Source organism: Parasteatoda tepidariorum, chromosome 11 (assembly GCF_982258835.1).
Source record: "Parasteatoda tepidariorum strain Cologne lab strain chromosome 11, Ptep-v5.0, whole genome shotgun sequence".
NCBI lineage: Eukaryota > Metazoa > Arthropoda > Arachnida > Araneae > Theridiidae > Parasteatoda > Parasteatoda tepidariorum.
The window spans coordinates 40,359,275-40,376,464 of record NC_141765.1 but is presented as its reverse complement, the minus strand read 5'-3'; the positions used below and the strand labels follow the sequence as shown (position 1 = coordinate 40,376,464).

At 29.2% G+C, this 17,190-nt stretch overlaps 1 protein-coding gene across 1 annotated transcript in view; it reads right to left on the bottom strand.

The window, feature by feature from the left end:
* The window catches only part of LOC107439329 (ionotropic receptor 93a), a 35,069-nt gene that overhangs the window by 8,596 nt on the left and 9,283 nt on the right, over positions 1–17,190 (bottom strand). Inside the window, exons 5-12 of the mRNA XM_071187338.2 lie at positions 12,151–12,315; positions 10,745–10,885; positions 8,496–8,714; positions 7,190–7,290; positions 5,470–5,560; positions 5,235–5,390; positions 2,952–3,114; positions 463–683 (exon numbers count right to left, since the gene is read on the bottom strand). Of these exons, the coding sequence (XP_071043439.1) occupies positions 463–683; positions 2,952–3,114; positions 5,235–5,390; positions 5,470–5,560; positions 7,190–7,290; positions 8,496–8,714; positions 10,745–10,885; positions 12,151–12,315 (1,257 nt within the window). The remainder of the gene's footprint in view (positions 1–462; positions 684–2,951; positions 3,115–5,234; positions 5,391–5,469; positions 5,561–7,189; positions 7,291–8,495; positions 8,715–10,744; positions 10,886–12,150; positions 12,316–17,190) is intronic.

The window sequence follows — 17,190 nt, the reverse complement described above, 5'->3', positions numbered from 1 at the left end:
AAGCCAGAAATCTCAACATTAATAACTGTAACGTCTCCATCCAAGATGCAAATGCAATTGCTAAATCTAAACTAAGAGAAAAATCAATTCCAACGAAACACATGATTTGTAGTGTAAATGCAGATAAATCCACAACAAAAACTATAGCCAGGATGAGAACCAATCACCACAGAGACATGAAGATCGACAGAGAGGGCAGGAAAGTATATAGGAATTGTGAAAACTGCCCAGATACACAGCTGACACCACGCCATATCATTGAGTGTCCAGCAATGAGTGCTAATCTGAGAGAAATAGGAGTCTTGCCGTCATTGATTGACCTTTATGACGACCTTTTTTCTTGATGTTATCATCAAGAAAATCGCAGAAGCAGTAATTAAGACTCATGGAAACATTTGATTCGGCTATGTCATAGGCACGACAAAAAAAAATAAATTAGTTAAATTAAAAACAAAGACTTACTCTTAGTTTTTCAATAAGTCCTTCACCTTCAAGAACGCCCCATTTAATGCTTCTTTGATTTGCTAATAGATCTTCAAACGTGTTGATTGGACTCCTTATTTTCGGGAATGTTAAAACAGCAACAAGATTTCCACTGTATGTTGCTACGGTGACTATTACAAATAGCCACCAAAAACCAACTAATATACGTCCTGAATATGCGAGTGGTAAATGAATTCCACCTATAAAAATTCAAACCAAGTGTAACCCTATAAGATAGTTTAGGGTATTATAAAGTATAATGCCGATTAATATTTCAGTAATTAAATAACAATCATGATGAAACTGTAAATCTAGCGTAAGAGGACGACTGAAGGCTAAATCATGGTAAGAATAAATCTGTTAAAATGAGAAAATACACTTTAAAAAATTTCGGAAACTAATTTTGACAAGACAAAAATGCTTCCGAAAATTTCAAAGAACTTCATTTAATATCATGTTTCCGATCAATTGAGAAACATTTATTTTATTTTTAAAAGTAGGAAACTGAATCATATTGACTCCTATTCAGTTCCAGAGTGTAGCTACCACTAGTATGTAGCTGCCACCCAGAGTGCAGCTGCCACTAGTTCCAGAGTGTAGCTATTCAGAACGTAGCTACCACTATAACTATTAAATTCCAATTCACTAGTATATAAGACATGTTAACTCGATTTTATCTTGAGGTATCTTTTGATAGATGACGGTTAAAATTGTTGTTAGCCTTCAAACAGGAAGTTTTAAAAATATTAAGAAAAGCTTAAAGGAAACACTTCGAAATATTAAAAAAAAAAATCCGAAACTGCAAGAAACTATTTAAAATATTTCTGAAGTACTGCGAAATGTTTCTTATTATTACGAAAGGAGGTTTCCGAAATATTCAGAAACGTTTCGGAAAACTACATGCACCCTAGCTGCCCCATACAATCAGAGACGTTTCGGGAATTTTTTTTTTTTTGCAATGTAATAACAATTACATGGAATCAATTATAGATGATAAGGATATTAACTTCCAGGACTGATCTGATAATTCCTGATAATAGTGTGTAAATTACACACCCATTTAATATGTTTTGAAATCAATACCACTCAAAGTGTAGCGTGCAAAAAAAAAAAAAAAAAAATTAAAAAAAAAAAAAACGATTAACCAAAATGCAAAATGCATTAGCATTTTGTTTACTCGACCTACAAAAGTTTCAAAAATAACTTTTTAAGTCATTTTTCGGAATGGTTTTTTTTTTTCTGACATCTTTGTTCGTTTGGAATTTTTCACTTCTGGAAACAAAATGTCTGGAGGAGATTTGTCCGAAGAGAATAGTGTATGATTCATCTCAAAAACTTCAAGATGTTGAAGCCATCAAGAAAATACAAATGTCGGAATTAAAGAACAACTCTTCCCAAAATTTCGAATGAGGACTTTGAAAGTTGCTCCTGCAAATTTTACGTCTAAGTACAAAAGTACATTATGGCAGGAGGAAGTTCTTTGAAACATATCAAATGACAAAGCATTTCCCACGAAATTTTCAAAAGTTATTAGATCAGCCTTGAAAATTAACGGTCGTACCTTGCAAAAATTGATACAAAAAAAGAAAAATACTTTCTGAAGGTCAATCCTCTTCTTACGGTAAATGGACACTATTTGTATTTATAAAAAAATATTGTACAACTAAAATAATTTTTAAAAATGTTCTATGTAATGATTTACTGTATATTAAGACTTTCACGTTAATAGGAGAAAATTTCGTTTTAAATGATTTTTCGTTTTAAATTATTTAAGTGATTTGATTTTTTGTTGTATTGTTTGCTCATAAAATGAGTACTGCAAATACTGCAGTGTTTTCTATAAATACAGTTTTAAATATTTTTCTTTATAATTTTTCTGCTGATTTGAGCTTTGAGCACTGAAAAATTCAACCTTATTTGTCAATCAACAACAGATAATTTTCAAAGATCATTTCGCTTAAAAGCAAAATATATTAATTTAGAATTGTTCAAAAAATACTTAAAACTTAAGCTTTAGAGGGCGAGCAATTCTTAATAATGAGCAAAAACTATTTAGAATATAATAAAAACTGTATATTTTGAAAAAAAACTCGAATTTAATGTTACATTTATGTTTTTATTATTTTGAATTAAACTTTTTACTGAAAAATATCACTAGAGTAAAAGAAATATAAGTCAGGAAAATTTATTATATGTTATATACAATACTGCACTATCACATTCTGACTCCTTTAAGTTTTATTACTGATTGTTAAGTATTTTTTTCATTTTCAGCTCCTTGTTTAATATTAAAAAGTTTATATTTTTCTATACTCTTTTTCCTTGTCTGATTTTAAAAAAAATATCAACCTAATTTTAAACATTGGATTTGTGATGTTCTTTTTTGTTCCAATGGTAAACTTGAAACGCATCAATAATTTTAAAAACTTAATTCTAGAAATTTTGAGACAAACGAAAATCGTATTTACCTTGCTGAACAATAGCACCAAATACGTACCACGCACAATTGCTAAAATCAAAAAGACCACCTTTCTCAACTAAGTTGTAAAACCTATAGTAATAACTTGCTCGATGAACAAGCCATAATACTGGTCCGACGATCAATACAGTAATAAAAACGCAAAGCCATGTCTGCACATAACAGAAAGAGAAACAAGATGTTAAATTTGTTTATAAGAAAACGAACTTATTAATTTTTTTTGTAAATATAAATTAACTCTATTTTTTTTATATAAAAGTTTAAAGAATTATTTCAGCGCTATTTCAACTAAACCAGAAATATTTACACTACCACTCAATTATTTCAATATACGCATTGCTTTTTTTCCTCAAATTTCTAAACAAACAAAAAAAAAATTATCTTATTAATAGAGTCTTTTTAATTCAGTCAAACACATTAATTTTGTCTTAAAATTTTCCTTCATTTAAAGTAACTTTTTTAGACATGATCACAGCTTCACACATTTTATTTTATAACTGTCGTTGAACAGCCGACCTAATTATGAATTTACGACTTACAATGTTCATCTCCGTATCCTTCGAATTTTGAATCCAATCCAGAAGACAAAGAAATTCATGGATCAAGAATCGGATAAAATTTGCCTTCTTGGAGGACTTTTTGATACAACTAACCTGGTTTTGATTTACATGGGGAGGAAAACCAAGAGAACCACCCACGATCAGACTGACAGCAAGGGTACTCTTACCAATGATCCGTTTACCACTGAGGATATTTTACGTCAGCAATGTGGACAGTGCGAATCGGGAATCAGCTATAGCTGAGATTCGAACTCAGGTCCCCTCATTATGAGACGAGCTCCGTTTCACACATTTAACGAATCTTTTTTGTTCATTCCTTGAAAGTTTCGGATACAATTTTATTTCAATTGCATTGATCTACTTACCATTCATGATTTAGGCTTGTAATATGTATATCTTTGATGCCTAAGAAGTTTAATAAGGTTGTACTGTGGTCTCTGACCCTTATTTTGTTTAAATTTCATCTGTATTTTTCAATATATGATGTAGGGATAAAATACAACTCGGCTGTAACATTTTTGTTTTCGGAAAATTTGGGAAAGTACCAAAAACATATTTCCCCCCATTTTTTTTGCTACCAAGTTTTGTTACAGATATTAATGGAAGTTGCTTTACAAACAGCAGCTTCTTGCATATTACATTGAATTACCGTTTTTGATGAAAGAATAAATTTAATAGAAACCCACGAAGGTTTATTGAAACTAATGAGTGGTAGAGTAATATTTAAAAAAAAAAATTATTTCAGTTAAAAATGTTGAAAAAAATCTACGTTTGCTAAACCCATTCCTTATTTATGGGGTGAACAATAAAACTCAAATATAAATTCGTCTTTTTTGCTAGATATAAAGTCATTTTTAATGATTAAATTCAATGAACAGATTTGGAATACGCAATACTAAAAACACTCTTATCACCTCAAATATAATTTACTTCGTAAAAGACAGCAGCACATACAATAAAGAAATATTTAACAATAAGTTAACTTTCTTAAAATTTAGTAGCAGAAAAATTTGCGTATGTTTCTCCATTTAATGTAATTTATTTGGGTTGATTATATTTTCCTTCTAACAAGATGTTCTAACAAAACTGACGCAACTTCTGAACCGTTGAAAACCATTTGTGAATGTCTTTTTTACGTTTCGCAATGACTATCGCAAGTATTTTCTTACGTTTCGTTTCCAGTATACTATTAGAGATTTTTGAATGATACATTCAAATTCGAAAATCGCAAATGCAAAATAGTAATGTTTTCTTATCTGACGGTAGAGTCAATTTTTTAATGCACATATTTTAATCCGGACATATTCTCGCTGGGTCAAATATCGCGTGAATGTATCCCTATAATGACAAAATTTCGCGTGAATACAATTTCGTAGGACAAATTATCGCTGGGACAGACTCTCATACACACAAAATATCGTATTGATTGACTCTCTTGATTATAAAATACACGAAGATAAGAATTAGCATTACAGTAGCATTTGTTATTAGCTAACTTTTGACGTTGCCGAATTGTCAATGTAATTCTACAGAGACGATACCCACATGAGATTTCCTCTTTACGAGATAATGCTCATACAAGACTTCGTTTCTGCAAGTTTATGCCTACGAGAAAGTTGTTTTTTCAAAAATGAGTTTTAGAAAATTTATTTAAAATAGTTTGAATAATTTATTTATTTTAGATCTGGAAATAAGGCTGAATTAGGACTTACATCGTTTGTAAATGGTGCTAAAAATAAATATTTATGTTCTTGTTCTGGTCTTTTCGTCAGAAATGTGTAAGCCATTATATCTACTGCATGTGTAAAATTAACTGCTTCGAGCCGCTCCGGTGTCACGAAAAAGCAGTGGGCAACAAATTCTACTTCCTATGATAAGAAAAAATACATTTATGGCAAACTTTTTTTCTCCATTCAATGAAATGTTTCGTCTTAGAAGTTGAATTACCCCTCGTGTTATTTGTCCTATTAATCCAGTCCATTCACCATTCCTTTTCTTATATCCAGATTGCTCTTCAGGTGGAGCGATGAAATTATACCTATAGATTATACTTTTATTAGTAGATTCATTAGAAAAAGAAAAAATATATTTAAGCATGTGAATTTGATTAATTAAATCGAGCACATTGATCGTATAAGTTTCTTTGTGGCCACATAAGTGAAGACGCAAGATTTAAATAACAGTTTTATTAAGAAAAAGAAAAAAACATTATTTGAAGTAGAATTGTTTAAAATCTTAAGTAAGTTTTTTTAAAATCTATATTATTGGATTTCACAGATTATTTATTTTTACTTCGTTTGTTATTTAATTGTTTATATATGCAAAAAATATTAAAATATCTTTTTTTGTTGTTGCTGATATTACATTCCCAAAAAATCAGTTCAACTTTGACCCATAATATCGATACTTTTAACCATATTAAGATGCAAATTTGGTGTAAATTCAGCATGGCGTTAAGCTGAATCATATTTTTATCCGAGATGGATCATGGTATCGAGTAATCAAATTTAAGTACAACGATAATATGGTTCAACAATATGGCTGATGTAGTCTTATTATGGTTAATATCATGACATATAAGTGCTATCTCAAAGAACCGTGCAGAAATATTACGTGAATTAATTCGCTGTCAAATTGGATGAAAATTTAGTATGATGTAGTTTTAAACAATCTGGGCAATATTTCTCATTGACAAAAATGGATAGTTTCCAAGATACGGAGTCTCAAACATAATAGATATGGTAAACGGTCTTAGTCGTAAAAAATGCTCGGTAGCACTTTTCATGTTTGAGTTTCAATTTCACAAAGAATAATTTCCATAAGATTTATGCGGGCTCCTTTGAACGATATAGTGATTTAACTTGCTCAAAAATATCTATCTTTGTGGTTATTTTTCAGTTGCGTTAATTTTCAATGTGTAACAAAATTGACTCTTATATCATTCCGGTAGCTTTTCATGCTCTTTTTTAATACAGATTACTAACCTTTACTCAAACATTTTAAAAGTCATAAAACTTCGGATATTTTTCTTCATTAGTGCAAAAGAAGGTAAGAGGAGATTTTTTGGACTATATTAAACTTTGATTAAAATAATTCAATTTTATGCAAAATGATACAAAAATTGTATAGAACATGCACAAAGTACCATACAGTTCTATACTTCTAATGTCATTCCAATAATCCGTAACAGCAAAATTAATTTATCCAATCATAGTTAATCAGAACTATCTGATAATCGTTTAAGTTGAATACGATTTCCTTGGATATCCAAGTCTTCCTTAAACATTATGAAGTACAACTTAAAAATGGATTTAAGTTTTTGGATAAAATAAACAGTGATAATTTGAAATACTTAAAAAATTTAAAGGTATAACATTTTGAGAGATTAAAATATTAAACTTATATTATACTTAGTTTTTAATTGAGCATTTTATAGTTATTTTTAATTATCTATCAATAAATATACCAATCAATACGAGCAATAATAATTAACAGCATATTTAGAGGATTATATATTTCATAACAACAGTTAATAATTTTATATAATTGATTTCGAAGACGACCCATTTTAAGAAGGAATTTTTCGCACATTGTAATGAGAAAATAATTTTTTATTAATTTTTGATAAGCTCATTAGTTTTATACAACTAAGTTTGATGTGACATACGTAAAATTCATCTCATCTGATAAAGCTGTGATGAAATCAACGGCTAATCCACTGTACGTAGTTTTTGGACCATCTTCATGGATAACTGCACATGGAGGAGACTAGAGAAAGAAAATAACACTCTAATTTTTACTAATGTCTAATAACTAACGTCTAATAATTTTTTATATAATGCCTAATAATTAAGTAAGTAGTAATAATTTTTCTTACATTTCCTTATAAGAATTTTACAAATACATGATAATTATATAGATAATTTTCCCTATGATAATTATAACTATGATAATTATATAGATAATTTTCACTATGATAATTATGATAACTATGATAATTATATAAATAATTTTCATTCAGTAAGGCTAATGGAATACTAACAGAAAAATTCCCCAAAACTGTCTCTGGTCGTTTGCCAGTCGATAACCAGATGATTAAAAATGGTTAGAGGTAAACGCAATAAAAAGTTTGCTTCATTTTACTTTATTCATAATTAATTGCTTATAAAGAAAGCTTCTGTTAAGTGGTGTGAACTACATGGCACCATTGACTACATGTGAAAGCCACATGTAATTATATCGCTGAGTCCTATGCTGCTACTTTAATAAGTTTATACTCAAGGATTAATTAACTCACGAAAGTTCTATACTCACGGATGGTAAGTACCATTTCTTCCCTTGCAGAAAAATAACTTGGGCCCTCACTGGACCATTATTCATTATTGACTCAATAAGGGTAAAAAGGACCGATATTTTTCCAATATTAGCCCTATATGAAATTGTTAGATTAACCTAATATTTCATATCCATTATTCAGCCAATATCTGCCCTATACAGAGTTATCCATTTCACCCAATATTCTCCAGCTACTTTTCAACCAATATCGGCCTTATATAGAATTGTTATTGACCGATATTAAAAGCCATTCTAGGACCAACATTAAAAAACTAGACATCCCAATATTGGTCCATCTGTGCAGGTTTTTATAGGATCTATATACTGCGTCAAATTTGAGCCTAACTGCTGCCATGGTAAAATTGTTGCTAGGGTTCAGGTAGAGCCGTAATTGTCATAAATATTTCACACAATTGTCATAAATTGTTTCATTCTCACTTACCACTCCGAGTGTATTAAATGGTGATCTCGTAATTTCTTATCCCCAAATAAAACTTCCTCTTGATTCACAAATGAATAAATAAAATAAGTTCAAAACTTAATATTATTTTCCACTGATTTTCAGAGAAATGTAGAATAACTTAATGGTTAAGAATTGAGAACATATCTTTTTATAAGTCATGAACAAAATTACTTACATGAAAGATGCCTATTCTAACCAGCTTTCCTCTTAAATTTCCGGTGCTTAGAGGGTAAAGAGGTCCATTCATCTGAATACCACCCAATAAGCTCCAAGTGCCAACAGTTTCATAATCACTTAGAGCTTCTGCTGTTTCAGTCTTTGGCTTGAGATATGCTGTTGTTTTAATCATTGCCATAAAACAACCACCACAATCAGTCTCTTTCTTCAAATTCTCCTACAAAAAAATTTAAAAAAATTGCTTCAGCATTTTAAAATTAGAGTATAGGCCAGAACTGTCTTTTTATATCCAATTTTTTTCCCAGCATTATCAGAACCAATATAACTGCAAGCTTTTTTTCCCCATTATCATTACTTAAACCAAAACTGTCAGAATGGTAAAAACTAATCTTTATGCTAAGAAAATTGTCACTCTTTACCACACTTTGAGTCACTTTATACTCTCTTGCTCAACTTAAAATTCGCATAAGTTAGGAAACAAAAATTTTTGTCATGGTATCACAGCTTTTACCACCCAACTTGAGTTAGAGATGATTACAATAAATTTGGTTTCAAATAATCAAATGCTTGCAATCATGATTGCAATCATAATTGCAAATTGGCCATAATATATGACTATAGTTGTAACCGTGATTTTAAGTTTTTATTATTTACGATAACAATTGTATAAATAGTTGGAAGTCATCATTAGTTATGATTCAAAGTAATATTGATTACATTTAATCTTGACTGCAAGTAATTGCAATAAGGAAATACGTTATATTTTTCTGAAACTCTGCTACATGCCGTAGTCACAGGATATATTCTCAATATAACTTTCTTCCTAGATCAGAAAAGTACTTTCGAAGCAGTAAAGTGAATTTGGGTGCTTGAAGTGTTTAAAAGATTAGAGAGTTCCAGAGGTTTTAGAGCTTCAACATTCAAAACGCGCTTTTGATTTTGGTTATTTCATCTTTTTCGTTTAAATTATCGTTCACGTTATGACTGATATTTCTTGCAAGTTAAGTGAACTCAAAAAACTGAAAACCCTGTCAGAATAATTATTTTAACTTCCTGTACCACACTCAGATTTCAAAGCAATTGCTACTCGGTAGATTTTCCGTTCATGTACTCTGTATTTGGGTCAGGAATGATTCACCTTAGTAATATTTAGGGAATCAGGTTTTGCATAAGCTAATTTTCTCCAATTACCTGTCAATTCTCAAAGCGGTGCATATATGACTTTTATGTGAATTTCAACTTTCACATTTAGGACAACCTTCTCTATTGTAAAATAAATTGATTTTTTGGAAATTTTTCATGGAAATATCCTTCATTCAAATAATTCTTAGCATAATCAAAAGATTGACCTATTTAATTTTGATTTCTTGAATAAATAATTTTACTATCCTAATCGAGTTATAAGAGATTTCGTTAGAAACTAAATATTATTATTGCAACTAAATCAAGTATATTCCATTAGTTCGAATTTATTTACTTCAGAAGGATGATAACACATTTCGTCGCTTTGAAACTAAACCGTGGTAACTCAAAAAAGCAAGTTTCTCAGGAGAGCGATTTCTAACTTTTCAGGAACTTCCACCGCAGGTTGACACGAAGCTATGGCGACTATTGCAAAATAGTTTGCATTAAAAAAAACCTATTTCGCTTCATTTTTCAATGAACCAGGCCTGATTCTTTTAGCATTTCTAATTTTGTGGTAATTTCGAAATAAGTTAAGGTACTTTGAGTTGCAGCACTTTTCTCTAAAACTTTTATTAAAAGTGGAGAGTTATTTAAATATACAATGATGTTCTTCAAAATGTTCTCCCGAATATTAGATATTTCATTTCAAATTTTGGCATACAACAGTGTAGGGAAAAAATCGTTCACACCTGAAAAACTTGCTTTTTTAAGTTACCACGGTATAGTTTCAAAGCGACGTTATCTCCCCCAAGGTTTTGTTACAACTGGCACACTGCTACACTATTCCCTAAAACCAAGATGGTGAATCGCGCCAACGCGATAACGATTTATGTACTTTCCAAATTAATTTTATGGAACTATGAAGATAACACGTTGTTTCTCTAAAAGGGTGGTTTTTTTTACACAAAATGACCCAAATATCTCATTTTTCGATTTTTTTTAGTTACTACGGTTTAGCTTCAAAGCGACGATTTGTTGCATTAAATAAATAAATATTAATGAAAGACTAATCCGTCTTTTTCAGCTATTAATATTAAAAATAAAAATAAAATATATACTTACTAACGTATAACTACGTATTTTTGATTTTGTCATTGATTTAGCTTCAGAGGTAGTCATATCGTACAGCCCTTTTTGAATCAATTCTCGAATGGCTGTAACATACGCCTTTAAAATTAGACTTGGCTGGCATCCTTTTGGTTTCTATACATAAAAGCAATAAAATGATTCATTTATAAGTAAAAATGAAAAACCGAAGCACAGTTGCGATTCAGTTATAAAAAAAAAATCAAGTCTGGAAATTCGAGATTTCAAGTGTAGAAATAAAATTTTTAATATATGTTGTGAAATATAATAATATGTGCAAAGCTAATAAAAGCGTTTTTGTCTTCCTTTATAATTAGTTTTTTTTTACTGTTAGTTTTTTGTTTTTTGAATTTCTTTTCGTCTAAAATGATGCTATTGAATTATTACATTAAAATTACATTTTAATTAAAAGTTATTAAATTAATTGGATGTTCGAACTTCTACTGTAACACTCTATTACACTTATTTGGTGTCCTTGAAATTATTTGTACACTTGTTTACAATAACGCATGTTAATCAATAAAATTTCAAGAGTTGGATAGACAAAATCAAAAAAGTACTATTTCTACGTCAATAAACTAAACTCAGTGGTGCGGTAGCCCATAGAGGGCCAAGGCCTACTGTGCCCATCTCAGTTTTCTTGACTTTCGGCTCTGGGGTGCAGGAGCAAATGTTCCAGTTAGGTGGTCAGCCGAATACGGAACTCCCAGTGTTTAGTTCCCAAGCATGCTTGGTACTCATTTATCCCACTAAATGGATGAAAGGCAGAGTCAACCTTGCCCGGCCCGAATCCAGGACCTGTGGCACGGGATCGCGAAGCTTTACCGCTCAGTCACCGGGCGACAATAAGATTTGGACATAACTACTAAGGAAAATATTTCTAATGAAATTTAGTTTTCAGATAACATACTGCATCATACGTATTTGTTTGAAAGTCGTTAATATCATAACTTAGATGAAATCAGCATATGAATGGAAGGAAAGCTAATAAAACAAGACTGCAGAATAAAATTTACAACCTAAAGAACGATTTTGGTAATTGAGAGCTTTATATTAATGTTTTCAGTGGATTGTATATGGCTTTGATTAGTTTCTTTTTTATATAAAATATTATATTGTGTGTGCAGTTTAGTGCTAGCAGTTGATTTTTTAATTGTTTAAAATTGTTTACCTATTCTTAAATTCAATGTTTTTAACAATTTTTAAAGAGTTATCATTATCAATAGATTAAAGTAATGAAGCAATTTAAAAAAAATATAATTCTTAACAGTTAGAACTTCATAATATTTTCTTAAGAGTTACATCTTTTAATTGTTAAACTTCGTAATATTTACTTAACAGTTTTAGTGTTTATCGTAGCGCTGATCAGTACAAATACCTACCAAACAGCCTTCTTCTTCAGGCTTCGGGCTTACAGGATAAACTAAAGCCATATTACATTCAGGGGGTAAATTTGTAATATCATCTACAAACTCTACGTCATTTGGCACTTCGGTAGCAATATATAGCCAATGTCTTTCCGCCTCCATCATGGTAAGTTTTTTTGCCTAAGGAATATAATCAAAAGAAATAATAAGAAGACAAAATAAGCAAATACAATGGTTGTTGCATATTAAATATGCAATGACTGGTAAATTGTGTGAAACTAAATACATGTGTAATTGATAACTTTAATTTTTTGTTAGTTTTTAGTGGTTTACTTAGCGTATGCATATTATTAGTAGGTAAGATTACCATCAGAATATTTTGTTCAGTTTATTAAATAATCATTGACGGTGACATTTATTTTATGTTTGTAAGTTAAGAAAAAAAGACAAAATTGTCCGCGATTAATTGTGTAACTAGTTAATGCTAAAAGAAAAAGAAATTCGAACAAGTAAAGCGAATTTTAAAATTTAATTTAGTTACAGTTTTATTTTTCTGCCTCTTTTTTAAAAAAAATTAAATAGTAAACCTTACATTAATAAAATTAAAAATGTTTAAGGAAATAAAGATTATAGCTCATCCTTATTTTCCTAGCAATTTTCCAATTGGGTAAACTTATCACCTGTTCTTAATATCTTTTGCTTCTTGATATTTGTTAAGTGTATGGGAGTATGGTTGTCATCTACTTTTTTTGAATGGAAAAAAATACCAACCATAGTTGAGATGCCTCTCAATTCAAAACTCTCAATTCAGGAATGGTTTCTAAACCTTAAGTTTTCTCAGAAGTAATAGATAAAAGTTTTGTTTTCCATTAGCTTCTTTATTCACCTGCACTTAATTATTTCGAAAAGCTATGTATATGATTCTTATTTTAACTTTTTTTCTTCTTCATTGATCTTATTTTATACTTTAACTATTCTCAGATCGCGATGATTTTTAAAATTTAGTAAACAATTCGTGTTTTCAACTATAGAAGTTTATGTCATGCTACTAATTTGATATTTATGTTTAATGAAAAAGAAATGGCAATGACCTACAAGGGACGTCCTCTCAGATAAATGATGGCATTTGTTGATTCAGAAGCCAATCAGGTTCGACACATACGAGTGACGTCGCTTACAGGATTGATCTGATTGATTGAATTAAATCTGATTTGAATCGTATGGTTAGGCATAATCCTCTCTCTTCTTTTTGAGTTGCAAATAACCAATTAAAAGGTCCCTTAAATCCTATTTACACGCAGAAAAAAAATCTAGTAAAATTGCCGTATTGTGCGGTAATGATATTTCTGTGAAACTAAACTCCTAATTCTGGTTAATAAAACCAAATTATAAGGTATTCAAACTAATGTTATTTAAACTATTCATAAGAAATTTAAACTATTCTGGTTTTCAAAATTATAGTTTTTATTATCACGCATCTACGAAATACAGAGTATTAATATAATTTGACAATAGGAATAAGCAGCCTTTGGAAACTGAGTTTGTTAACATAAAGGTTGAAAATAAGCCTTTATTAAGTAATTATACAGGCTCATTTTTATACTTTAAAAAATCAAATGCAGGTCAAGTACATATTTTAAGAAAACGAGATTAGGATATCAAGTTTTAATTGAGTGTGACTTTTAAACTCTTTAATCAAATTTTATTACTCTGGAGTCTGTGCTCTGAAAAAATATGTATTGAAATGCGTCACAACAGAGAAAACTTTAATCGTGTAAAATTTAATTTAAAACTTATTTGAATAATTTTTCTTTGTTTATTCGTTCTGGAAAATTATATAGAATTCTTTCAAAACTCGACAATGACAAATGTTTAAAATGACCTTCATACAACCAAATTTTAAAATTTAAACAAGCATAAATTGCTTTTCTATTATTCGTATCTGCACACGAAACAGTAAACAAAAATACGATACTAGCTGTATTTCAATGCGTTCTTCAAAAATATAAGCACTAGAAAAGTATTACACTCATTACTATATTTAAATTTACATTACATGTAAGTTATTTCCAATAAGATCATTTTACAGATTGTGGGAACGAAGCAGTGTTGTAAGTGTTGCAATTGTTGACTGATTGAGCTTTCGTTCGATGCTTTTGCTTTTCTTTTTAACTACATCGGTAATGATCTATATTTGAAGTACGATGAATATTTGCGGGTATTTCACCGATCCGATAATGGACCAATTACACTGGCGTGACCAAAATTATTGATCAATACTTTCGTTCGAAAATTATCTTATTTGAATGTTCCGTGATATAGAAAACGATTGGGGGATATCTCCAAAATAAATGTTAAATTCAAAAAATAATTAACGATAAAATAAGAAGATAATAATTTGCTAACACAGTATTGTTGGCAAATTATTAAAAAATAATTATACGCATTCTCATGCCAGGCCTTGTTACTGAGATACATAAAAATAAGTAAGTCTTATGAAATGTAATTAACTTTGTGTATAACACGTGCTTTCTAAATTATAGAAAAGTAATTACATGAAAATGTATGTGATTTGTAAAGTTATTCTTATAGGTATTTAAACATTTTCTATTATGCTTAAAAAGGCAAAATTAATGGGTAGATAGTCTAATTACCCTTGACGGTAATCAGACAATCATAAATTAGAGAAATTCATAAATTATCTATAATTGTAGTTGTTGAATCCAAACATAAATCGGGATTGTAGCTCAGAAAATTTATAACAATCAAAACTATACTTTTATTAAAACAAAATTTTTAGTAATTTTGCAAACTTTTTATTTGCAAAGGAGTTTATTTTCTGTTAAATTCCATTAACTTTCGTCTTATTCAGTTGGATAAAATTAAGTTTTAAAACTAATCTCCTAATTTTATATTTTGAATTTCTGTCAAATTTAAGAAATATTCAAAAATAGTTTGTCTTTTTATTAGCATATTTCAAAATTACATATGATTCTTTCCCGAAAAATTTGTTTCAAAATATTTTACTCATAGTAGAATTAATTAATATCAGATTCGCAACTTTCTTATTTTTATTTTTAATTTAGCGTTGTTTTGCAATCCCGAAACAATCATAAATCCTTTTAAGAGCTTGTATTTCCACAGATTTATGCACCATTATAGTTCTTTATTTAAACAATAAATATTTTTCATGATAACTGGCTAAATGCAAACATGGTTCATAAAGTGTATTTTCATTTTTAAAAAGGCACGTTTGTTTTAAATGAGTCTTATGAAAACAATAAAAAAGCATTTCTAAAGGAGTTTAGAACACTGTTTTAATAGTGAAATAAAATAGACAAAACTCTTAAAAAATGTATAATTTTCATAAAATATTTGACCTAGAACGATAATTATGAATCAAAACAATAAAACAGAAGCAAGTATCTTCAATAGTTACATCTACTTAACAAATATTAATCGTAAGAAACAATTTTTATTTAATAAAATGAAATTAATAAACTGAACCGGAAAATTCAAGCACAACAAAAAATAAGATAATTTTTTGTTATTAAGAATGCCGGCAAAATTTTATAATTAATTAATGTATGAGGAATAAAACAGCAAAAACTAAAAATTTCCAAAGACTTTTTTTAATTTGACATATTTACTATTTTTTGCGTATTTCCTATTCGACTTAGTAAAAAGAATTTCATATCGAACAAGGAAATCACAGCAACTGCAACATACAACTGTTATATTTAACGAAACTACTTTATATTAATTTTTATGCGCAGATTTGAAAAATATTATTAATTTTAAGGTCGCTTCAGAAGTTTTTCGACCCTTCGAAAAAACTTATGCTTTATTTAACAGAAAGAAAAAGATTGCTCTCCCCGTGATATCATATTCAGAAGATAGCGGGATCGAACATGACTGTGGCCATAATTTTTCTGTAAGAACTTTTTCTTACTATTCTTCTATTTTTCTGTATCTTTTTATTAAACTTTTTTCCTTCCTTTTTTTGTAGATGTTTCTAAATTTATCTATTTTTCTTATATATATATATATATATATATATATATATATATATATATATATATATATATATATATATATATATATATATATATATATATATATATATATATATATATATATATATATATATATATATATATATATATATATATATATATATATATTACAAAAAGTCACTTTTGAAAAAAGTGGCTTTTTTAAAAAGTATGATTTATCATTGCATTGCAATTGGACTTTCAGTTTTGGAAATGTCAAAGCACTTATAATCCTATTTTTTCCGTTTAATGAGATTTTATTTCTCTCCATTATTGACTTTGAATAGTTTACTTTAGTGTATAATCATAGGACAAAAGCAATTTTGCTTTATTTTAGTCTTACAGGCATAAATTGAGAATTATTTATGACATATTTCGGTCATGATTTTTTCGTAATACCAATGCGTTTGAAAAATGTATGCATACTTTTTAACTTATGGGTAAATATACAAATTTCTCAAATCTTCTAATCAGTAAGAAATGTAGCATCAAGGTGCATGTGTTTTGCCAATGCTTTTTCGACTGCTTTAATTTTTTGAAAGAAACGCATTAGTAAATCATACTAGTACATTCTTTTTATAAAACCTATTAACAACCACTGTCAAAAATTTGTCAGAAAAAATGGATAAAATAACAATTTATTTAATTGTTATTTTACCATATTCAAACGAAGCAGTCAAATTACCATAAATAAGGTGGTATTCAACTATTAACTGGGAGAAAAGCTGTTTATTTACTGCGCTCACATGATAAAGTTAAACAACCAGAATTTTATCGCACCAGCTAGAGCCACCTAATGAAGCCACTTTGTTCCTTGCAGCGGAGTAAATGTTATAGCCCAGAGGGCTAATCTGTCAGTTTCATGACAGACAGAATGAAAGTTCGAGTCCTAGCGTTGATACCACAACATTACCTATATTCCCTTCAGCGCATGAACAGTTTACAGTGTCCTAAACTCCCCAGTTTGTGAAACTCGCATAGGTGGCAGCACCATAAAGCT